Genomic DNA, 10,502 nt, shown 5'->3' on the forward strand with positions numbered 1-10,502 from the left:
GTACACACACACATACACACACACACATATATAGTGTAGTCTATGTGATACGCATGAAAGGTCAAGGATTTCCGTCTACCCACTATAAAGCGCGAGGACGTAACCATTCAATAAATCACAATAACATTTGTGGTTTGTTGTTTTTGACATGAAACAAAGTCTCATATTTCTCAAAGTCTTAAGTTTCATATTTTGCCTATTTTACTGTTTTGGCGCTCTTTGATGTGTAGTGACAGATCGCTGTAGTTAAAGAAAAGCGGCAGCCTGAAGCGCACAGCGTGAAATAAACATGAATGAATATCTCAAGGTATGATAAAAGATACAGTACAACTTACCAAAATCCATATCATGTCTCGTATAATCGCTTAATCAGTGTTTCAACCGCGGAAAGACGTTAATAACAGCTTGAAAACACATTTACCTCAGAACAAACATATTCATTGACTATAAACTCATTAGTCGGCTAGAAAAATTCATTCTAGAGAGGAGCATTTAGCTAAATATATGCACCATATTACATATTAATGATAATTTTTAATGTTCTTCAATAGCCTATATGATGCATGTTTGAATAAATCCGTCAAGTTGACAGCCACCATTTAAATGTTTATATTTTAAAAAACGAATTGGAGTAGAAATAATTTTAAAGTTAGTAGGCTTTTATTACTAACTTTATTATTATAAAAATTTCCTTAAGTGTAATTTAAGTTTGTATACAAATCAGTTCATTTTAACCTTAGATATTAATGTAGTACCAACTGATTCCCATGTATATTTTACAGCATTAGTTGATTTTTTTTTCTTGAGAAAATTTGCCATGTACTGTACCTGATATGTATATCCAAAATAACTGATATTGACTTGAATTGCAAGTTAGTGAATTGAAATGCATAACTATGACAACAGACTGGCAGGAAATGGTGCAAAATAGAAAACAAAGTCCAAACAGGGTGATATTGTGACATACTGATAAGCCTCATCTTTCCATTATTGTTGCACTCTAAAAAATACTGGGTTAAAAACAACCCAAGCGGTGTTGAAAATGGACAAACCCAGCGACTGGGTTGTTTTAACCCCGCAATTGTGTTACATTTTTGCCCAACCTGCTGGGTAGTTTTATTTGACCCAACTATTGTTTAAAAATGACTATATGGCTGGCTTAAAATGAACCCAAAATAGGTTGGAAATTTAAAATCAGACACATAATTACTAGAGGCAACAATAAAAATCAAAGGTGAACATTTATTAATAAACAATTTAATAAATGTTTATTGTTTAATTATTATATTTAAAATAATAAATGTTAATTTCCAACATATTTTGGGTTCATTATAAGCAAGCAATACAGCAATTTGTACCCAATAGTTGTTTTAAATAAAACTACCCAGTAGTTTGGGCAAACATTTAACCCAACTGCTGGGTTAAAACAACCCAATTGCTGGGTTTGTCCATTTTCAACCCAACTTGGGTTGTTTTTAACCAAACATTTTTAGAAAGTACTAATACTTGCAACTTGCCTGCTGATAAAACTTATGCTCCAGGGGCCATATTCATATAACATCTAAGGCTATCTTAAGTGGCTGAGTTAGATAGTGATTGACACTAAACAGTAGAAAATCAGTCCAGAGTCTCTTCAGCTATAAATGTCACTGGCTGTTAAGTCTTGTGTTGATTGTAATAAATTGACATGTTGAAAACACACACATAAGCAGTCTTTCAGAATGTCAAATATATAATTTTAGGGGTAATAATCCAGACATATTCTTGACAGGTTTCATAAAATTTACCCTTAAACATGAATACATCTAAAATAAGCTTATTCATAAAGTTCCTTTCCATGCTTGTCAAAAACAAACGAGCACACATTTCGATATGTAACAAAATTTTTATTGTGTTTATAAGTACACAGAGTAATGAATGGACATTGGTTTCAAGGCACAGAATCTTGCAGAAGTGCGCATTAATAGGGGTCATTAAAAGGGTAGTGAGGATGTCCTGCATCCCGGGGTACAGACTTACCATCGACCTACAAAAAATAAAAAGACAACAACACTCAATTAAAAATAGATGCAAAACCATACATAGTGTTGGCTTAAACACAGCAGATTTACTTCTGAAGTAACCACTGTGAAATTTAGTGCTATGTTGTGGCTTACAGTAATGTAACTTACAGTAATGGTTGGCACAATGTAACGCCAGCCTCTGTGCAATGTTGTCACTTCACTCATTTCCTCAGTTTCAAGAGTAAAATCAAACACCTGTAAATGAGCAGAGAAAATTCATTGCATTGTCACACTACAATGTCATAAAGAAAAAGATGGAAGAATCAAGAAAAAACATGCAGAAACCTGGATATTCTCTTTGATCCGAGACTGTGTAATGCTCTTTGGGATGGTCACTACTCCTCGTTGAGTTTGCCACCTGCCAAAATATCAGTGAAGAATACTATGTAATAATAGGTGAAGAAATATGATGCGCATCTAGTGCAAAAGCATGAATTTACCTGATGATAATTTGTGCAGGAGTCTTGTTGTATTTCTTGGCTAGTGCAGCAATGGCTGGTTCTTCCAACAGCACAGGCTCCTCTGGATGCTTCCAGGCTCGGTCAGGAGATCCTAGCGGACTGTAGGCAGTCATCACTAAACCCCGATCCCGGCAGTGAGCCAACAGCTCAACCTGTGCAAGGTATGGATGGGACTCCACCTGCAAAACACTATTGTTACTCTACAAACTGATATAATAGACCAAATAAATTAGGACATCGCATTTTCTTCTGACCTGCAAAACGGAGGGTTTGATGCTTGCAACTGATAAGATGTCATCGATCTGCCTGCTGTTGAAGTTTGAGAGTCCAATGGCCCTGACAAGGCCCTTTCCCACAAGTTTTTCCATAGCAGCCCATGTAAGCTTGTAGTCTATATCATCATACAGCAAGGTTCCATCCTCCTTCCTGGGAAAAGAGGTATCACCTCGTCTGGACAAAAATAAGAGAGTAATAAGAGGAACACTACACTGTTATCTGAGAAAAGACATTAAAGGGATAGTCCACCCAAAAACAAAACTCTATTATCATTTTCAAAAAAAGATATTTTGAAGAATGCTATAATGAGTTCCATTATATTTTTTGACCATACATTTCTATATAAGTCAATGGGAACCAAAACTGTTTGGTTAACCAGGATTTTTCAAAATATCTTCTTTTGTGTTCCATAGACAAAAGTAAGTCATATATTGGAACGACATGAGAGTGTGTAAATAATGACAGAATTTTCACTATCCCTTTAAGAGCACTTTACAGTTCATTCCCCAAAGGAGATAAAGAAAATGTCACATGTTTATATTGCCAATAAACAGGACACCCTAGATAAGACAACAGTTGACTATTATAGAGTCTTGCACCCTTTCAATCGCTTTTAATTTGCAATTAATTTTTTATCATCTTTAATTATATATATATATATATATATATATATATATATATATATATATATATATATATATATATATATATATATATATATATATATATATATATATATATATATATATATATATATATATATATATAATGTATGTACTGGGGGCTTACTGGAAGGCATATGGCCAATGGATGAGGTAGAGGTCCAGGTACTCCAGCTTCAGGTCTTTCAAGGTCTTTAATAGAGATGGCTCCACGTCATCTGGGTGGTGTTTTGTGTTCCACAGTTTGGAGGTCACAAATACATCCTCTCGCCTTATTCCCTGAAAGAGGACAGAGGTTGTAAAGCAGACATGATTCCTTTATATATAAATGTGTAGGTATATTTCATATATGTATTAATTCAACTTAGTTGACCTACTTTTTCAGGCCCCATCACTTCCTGGAAAGCTTCACCGATCTCTGGCTCGTTCGCATAAATGGGAGCACAGTCAATATGCCGATAGCCAGTTTGCAATGCCCAAATGACTGCCTGTTTTACCTGCAGATGATAGCATATTTATTTAAAATGCTTATTGAATTCCTCATTTAAAGCAAACACAATAATTATTGCAAATGATTATTGTACAACGACAATAATATATATATATATCATGGTAAACTCATATTCTGTCATATTTACAGTTGAGCTAAATAAATACACTAAATAAACTCACCTGTCCAGGTTCACTCTTCCACGTCCCAAGTCCCACAAGGGGCATCTTTCGCCCAGTGCTGAGGACAGCAAAGTCATTCATACTCATCCTGTGTGCCTTCAGAGAAAAGAAAAAAAAAAACAGAAGAAAGCATGGAATAGACTTTAGTATATTAACTTTAAGATTTAATCTATGTAGTAGTAAATCAATCCAATCCCTAAACACTCACAGAAAGGCTGCAGGACGCGTAGGGTGAATGAATGCAAACTGTTCAGTGCTCAAAATTCAGGATCAGAATGAAAGGAAGTGTAACCTGCTGACTTATCAGCTGACTTCCACAGCAGCTCTAGCAGGATGTAAATATTGTAAAACACCCTACACTGGAATTTTTGGGAAAGCATATACTTTGGGTTCGCAAATTTTAGAAAAATAATAAGAAGAATTTGTTTGAGCCTTTGCATGTTTATATAACGGGAGGTTGAATCATGATGAAATCTCAATTCAATCTCATTTTTTTACTGGCACACCTCCAGTCATTATTCTACATTAGTTTGCTCTAAATGTTCTAGTTAGTGCAGTGAATCACACAGACATTTGGTTAACGTACCATTCTTCGACAGTAAAACTTGTGAGAATGAATGACAAGACGAAGAGCACGTTGAATATGCTGCATTTCTCTCTGTAAAATCAGGTCAACTAGTGTCCCATGTGGCGTATCATAACAAGGATTGTCCGGGAATTTAAAAAAAAAAAAAATTACTGGTTTAGATACTTACTGTGTATGAATAGGATAAGAAAATTTCTCCACTATAAAGCTATCCAGGCTGATCAAAAATTATTTGAATATTTTCTCATAACGTTGACGTATTTACTTCCTGTTCGATGTCTTGTATAAACACCCGTCAAAATAAAAGTCTCCATAACAAACAGAAAGAGTATTTAAATTTGCATTTAAACAATTTCATCATCGAAAAATTGCCTTTCCTAGTTTAGGTGTCAATGATTAAAAGTAAAATGAAGATTTGACCTTCATTATTTGCCCATTACAAAAAATAAATAAATAAAAATAAACAAACCAGTTATCATAGCTGTATGGTACATGGTTGAGAATAAAAAAATCCCATGTCATTTTAGTCACTGATCATATAAAAAAATATTATTAATCTGAAACTCATTCAAGTGTCTATGAATCTTTAGTCAACTACCATTTGTAGTCTTCTGCATGTATTTTATTTTGAAAAGACAGACTTATATTTTGCTGATTACCTAATTTTATATTTAAAAGAAAATAAGCATTTCATCTCCACCCTGAAATTAGGTGCAGTTTTGCCAACTCTATCCCAAAGCACTAAAACAGTATAAGAGTTGTTATGTCCAGGCTTCTTTTGGCTTTGTTAATTATAAATTTAAATGCATTTTGTTTTATTGACCACAATATTATCATTGCTATTTGTCTGAGAGGGGCACTTTTGATTAATTTTGAAAAAGGGCAGCGGCTCGAACCCCCAAACGTGCCTGGCTTTAGGTGTTTAATTCAGGTATAGAATTGCTATGTACCTGTAGATAATTCACTAAATTTAGAGACTGAAATCACATACAAAATAACAATGAAAACAAATTTTCTTGTAGACAGTTTCAATCATTGTCTTTATAACAGGAGAAACTGAAACTACAATACATCAAATGTTTATTTTACATTGTACAGTTAATTCAGGATGAGAAAAAACATGGTTGCCAATTTCAAATTAAAAGTATAAAACAGCATCAAAAACCTGAGGACTAAATTGGGCTTGGGTGATTTACACAGAATAAGGTCAAGCTTTTTATGACAGAAATTGCTCCGTTTCTCCATTTAATTCAGAGCACAAAAATATCTATAAAAAAAAAAGAAAGAAGAAAAAGAGTAACACAGAAAACAGATCACTCGTTTCCTCTTCGACTTCTCTTGTGACTCTTCTTTGACCGACTAGAACACAAAAGAGAAAAATACAGCATGAAACACGAAACAAACATGTAACAATCATGAAACAAAAAAATAATAATGTAGACTATTTAACCATTTAAATTGAGCATTACCTTTCTGGGGACTTGGAATGACTGCGATGCCGGTGACTTCTGTGGTGACCTGAAAAAAAACAAAAAAAACCCAATATTTTATTTCCTAATAAAACAATATTTATTTCCTAATAATCAGTTTTGCAATTTACTATAATTATTTTTAAATAACATTAAATGGGGTCTTATTTTCTTCATATACTTCAAAACAGCATGACTGTACCTGGAGATTTGGAGCGATGCCTTCTTTCCCTGGATCTGCTGCGGTGTCTACGGGGGCTTTTGCTGCGGTGGCGGTCCCGGTCTCGATCACGTCTGGGTGATGGGCTGAATAAATAATCAGTAATCAGACAAACTGTATTAAATTGTATAATCTTCTATAACAGGGTTTCTGCAGGTCACATGAATGTAACTTTAAGACAAGTATTAAAAAAAAGATACTTGAATAAATTGAAGGGAACTCAATACGTCAATATGCTCTCTAAATGTAAAAGTCTAGGGAGAAACACAATGAGTTTTATTAGCAACATATCAGAGTTTTAAAATACAACTTTCAATAGATATCCATTACTTTTGAATTCATTTTACAAAAAAAAAAAGTTGCTTCAGTCGCACTGCTCCAAACCACTAGAATATAGAAATATATTTTACTGTACCTAAATGTTCTTCCGCAGTAGTTTTGCAAACATCTAAAGATTCTCAAACCAAGATGCATTTACTGGAGATAGAAAATGACAAAATATGAAGTCTTGAAATTGATCAAAATAAAGTGAGTTTATGATTAAAACAAAAATAAATATCTGCTAACAAAGCTCAGAAAATCAACTTAATTCAAAGGGAAGTTTTTATAACTCATTGACAGATATTTGCTCTTGTTTTAAGCATAAACTCACTTCATTTTGTTCAGTGTTTTAAGACTCCATTACATTTGCATCTCAAGTAAATGCATCTTGATTTAAAGGTGCCATCGAACATTTTTTTACAAGATGTAATATAAGTCTAAGGTGTCCCCTGAATGTGTCTGTGAAGTTTCAGCTCAAAATACCCCATAGATTTTTTTTAATAAATTTTTTTAACTGCCTATTTTGGGGCATCATTAAATATGAGCCGATTTATGCTGTGCGGCCCCTTTAAATCTCGTGCTCTCCGCCCACGGAGCTCGCGCTTGCCTTAAACAGTGCCTAAACAAAGTTTACACAGCTAATATAACCCTCAAATGGATCTTTATAAAGTGTTCGTCATGCATGCGGTATGCATGCGTCGGATTATGTGAGTATTGTATACTGTTATATTGTTTACATTTGATTCTGAATGAATTTGAGGCTATGCTCCGTGGCTAACGGCTAATGCTACACTGTTGGAGAGATTTATAAAGAATGAAGTTGTGTTTATGAATTATACAGACTGCACGTGTTTAAAAATGAAAATAGCGTCTCTTGTCTCCGTGAATACAGTAAGAAACGATGGTAACTTTAACCACATTTAACAGTACATTAGCAACATGCTAACGAAACATTTAGAAAAACAATTTACAAATATCACTAAAAATATCATTATATCATGGATCATGTCAGTTATTATTGCTCCATCTGCCATTTTTTGCTATTGTTCTTGCTTGCTTACCTAGTCTGTTGATTCACCTGTGCAGATCCAGACGTTACTGGCTGCCCTTGTCTAATGTCTTTCATAATGTTGGGAACATGGGCTGGCATATGCAAATATTGGGGGCATACACCCCGACTGTTACGTAACAGTGAACTCTTGTTATTTAACTATGCCAAGATAAATTCAATTTTTCATTCGAGGGCACCTTTAAAGATGTTTAGATATTTGTATTGGAAAACAGGACAAAAATAGAGGAACTTGTTTTTTTTTTTTTTTGCAATTCATGCAAAATGTAATGACATGATTTATGTCTCTGATTTAAGACCTCCTTAATTTCTTTAAAGGCAAATTAAGACTTTAAAGACCTTTTTAAGACCTGCAGAAACCCTGTATAATAATGTGCCCAACCAATAATGAGTCTAAAATACATTGCCAACATTTGAATTGTAATTTCATTACATACCTTCGTCTTTTAGGTGACCTGCTTCGTCTAAAAAAAAAAAAAAAAAAGACAATCAGAACATGAATTATTTATCTGTTCAGTTAGTCAGCTATGAATAATATTATCAACCTGAAATAATATGATTTAAATGACAGTTAACACCATCACAAACCTTCTGGGTGAGCGGCTGCGTCTGTAGCGTGGAGATGGAGACCTGCGTGGCCGGTCCATATCTCTGTAACTTCTTCTGTGTGGCTCTGGTGTCTGCACCCTCTCTGGCTGCAGTACAAGAGAGGTTGTAGAACCATTATATTCACAAGATATAATCAGATTTTGCTTAGATTGTCAGAAATTGTGAGTTTCCTTTTACCTTCTCTTCCTCCTCATCCTCCTCATCACTGGTCTCCACCTCATCCAGGTCTTCTTCCAGGGCACTAATACGAGCATCCAGTAGCTCAGCTTCCTCCAAAACCTGTCTCTTCTGTGAGAAAACAACAACAACCAAACATTTTTGACTCCTCTGAAATTCACATTACACCAAATAACACCACAAATAACCTACATGTAACAAATACAACGAACCTGAAGTCTGGGGAGGATGATGTCACACATACGCTCTGCATGAAGAAGCTCATCTATGAATTCATCGACATGCATCAACTCGAACTCTATGTAAAGAAGAAACAATATTTGCATTTTTCTGCAAGGAGGAAACTTTCAGTGCAAATACACAATACATATTGAGATTTATCTTTCAAGTAAATTGATCACCTCCATTTCTATTCTGGCTTTTGATTTTTCTGTAGTCATTGTATAATGGTTCTAAATACTTGTAGCAATCCACAGAAGTTCCAGTCAGGCGCATATACATCGCTCCAAGCAAACGGACATACCTGGAGTGGGGAAAAAAGCAGTATAGTAATGCAAAAACACCAAACTTTAATGCAGTGTAAATGGCTAAATGACAAACTTCATACAGAATATAGAATAGTAAAATGCACACTAACTTGAAGTCCTCATTCTTGATGAATTCCACAATGATGTCCTTTTCAGGCTGAATCTGCAGCATCTTTAGTGTCAGACATAAGAATGGAGTAGGCTTGATGTTTCCTCCATATACACCACCAACAAACTTCAGCTCCATTGCTTTGTCCACGACAAGCTCAGCTACATTTTACAGAGGGGCAATAACAGTGACAATTACAATGGTGTTTGGCACATTAATTCCACAAATCCGTATACATGGAAACATATCAGGTTATCTAACAGACCATAACCCAATAAAGCCCACTGCACTGTATTTGATACATGAAATTTTAAGGCCTCTAAATTTTCAGTATGATCAAAACTTTGCTGCAGAATTGTTCTTCTAATTGCCTTATTCCCTTTGATTGACAGTTCACACTTTTTAAGAGGTAAAAGACCTTTTAGTATAATTCTAAAAATCCACCTACAAGTTGTAGTACATGTGTTTTGCTATGAAATTTTTCATGATTTCATGAAGTAAACATAAAAAGTTGTTAGTAGTATTTCAAAACGAACATTTACCTAAGCAACTTAGGTTCACTTGATTATTAATATATAATTTTTTTTTTATTAACATCATATTAAAATATGAGTATCAAATATGATGAAACAGGCTTTTGATGAACATTTGTTTGTACACAACCTTCCACATAACTACAGAGCTTTGAACATAAAACTAAGCATTTAAATATCATCTTACTAAGACATATTATTGGGAGATATAGAGTTACAACTAATATTTATATGCATTTAATGTAAGCAGTCTGCTATACTATTATAATGAACATCTAATTGATAAACATTACAGGCTATAAGAATTTAATCTTACCTTTTGGCCATATAAATAACATCTGCACCAAATTGCATGTTTTTGCTCAGTTTGGGCCTCTCAATAAAATGTATGTACCTACTGTTGTTTACAATATCACATTAACAAATACAGTGTGTAATCCAGCACACTTCTCTCACCTGTAAGTCCAAAGCATTCCTCTTTCCAGTACTTTGACTCATATATACGTGTCCGTATAATCTTCTCGACAAGATACTGCGGATTTGTTCCATGTATACTATTGGCATCTTTTACCGTTCTATTAGCCATGGTGGTCTAAAATTATAAACGAACGAACGAACGAATCAACGGAACGCTAATATGCCATGGAGAAATAGTGAAGAATGACTTCCGGGGAAAAGCGTGCGTCACATCCCTAAGGTCAAGCGGTATTTTGCTGTCCAATCAAAACCTCTTCATACGTCATCTGCG

General features: G+C 34.4%; 2 protein-coding genes across 7 annotated transcripts; both read right to left on the bottom strand.

Annotated features, from left to right (window-relative positions):
- Positions 1–1,865: 1,865 nt before the first annotated feature.
- Positions 1,866–5,044, bottom strand: akr1a1b (aldo-keto reductase family 1, member A1b (aldehyde reductase)). 6 transcript variants are annotated; one of them, XM_048200004.1, is made up of 10 exons: positions 4,890–4,992; positions 4,343–4,459; positions 4,135–4,230; positions 3,840–3,959; positions 3,590–3,741; positions 2,779–2,974; positions 2,504–2,703; positions 2,349–2,421; positions 2,172–2,258; positions 1,866–2,026 (listed from the first exon to the last, which is right to left on the bottom strand). In XM_048200004.1, exons 3-10 carry the CDS (start codon positions 4,219–4,221, stop codon positions 1,961–1,963), a joined length of 981 nt encoding a protein of 326 aa, XP_048055961.1. In that variant the 5' UTR covers positions 4,222–4,230; positions 4,343–4,459; positions 4,890–4,992; the 3' UTR covers positions 1,866–1,960. The 6 variants fall into 6 exon arrangements, with proteins under 6 accessions (XP_048055961.1, XP_048055962.1, XP_048055960.1 ...); XM_048200005.1 differs by lacking the exon at positions 4,890–4,992 and adding an exon at positions 4,721–4,742; XM_048200003.1 differs by lacking the exon at positions 4,343–4,459 and having other exon boundaries at positions 4,890–5,044.
- A 687-nt stretch (positions 5,045–5,731) lies between these two features.
- Positions 5,732–10,462, bottom strand: prpf38a (pre-mRNA processing factor 38A). The gene is made up of 10 exons (XM_048200008.1): positions 10,211–10,462; positions 9,223–9,382; positions 8,987–9,108; positions 8,798–8,883; positions 8,586–8,696; positions 8,388–8,494; positions 8,237–8,263; positions 6,392–6,495; positions 6,190–6,238; positions 5,732–6,079 (listed from the first exon to the last, which is right to left on the bottom strand). Exons 1-10 carry the CDS (start codon positions 10,338–10,340, stop codon positions 6,034–6,036), a joined length of 942 nt encoding a protein of 313 aa, XP_048055965.1. The 5' UTR covers positions 10,341–10,462; the 3' UTR covers positions 5,732–6,033.
- Between the last annotated feature and the right edge of the window lie 40 nt (positions 10,463–10,502).

This window comes from Megalobrama amblycephala, linkage group LG8 (genome assembly GCF_018812025.1).
Source record: "Megalobrama amblycephala isolate DHTTF-2021 linkage group LG8, ASM1881202v1, whole genome shotgun sequence".
In the NCBI taxonomy this organism is placed as follows: Eukaryota; Metazoa; Chordata; class Actinopteri; order Cypriniformes; family Xenocyprididae; genus Megalobrama; species Megalobrama amblycephala.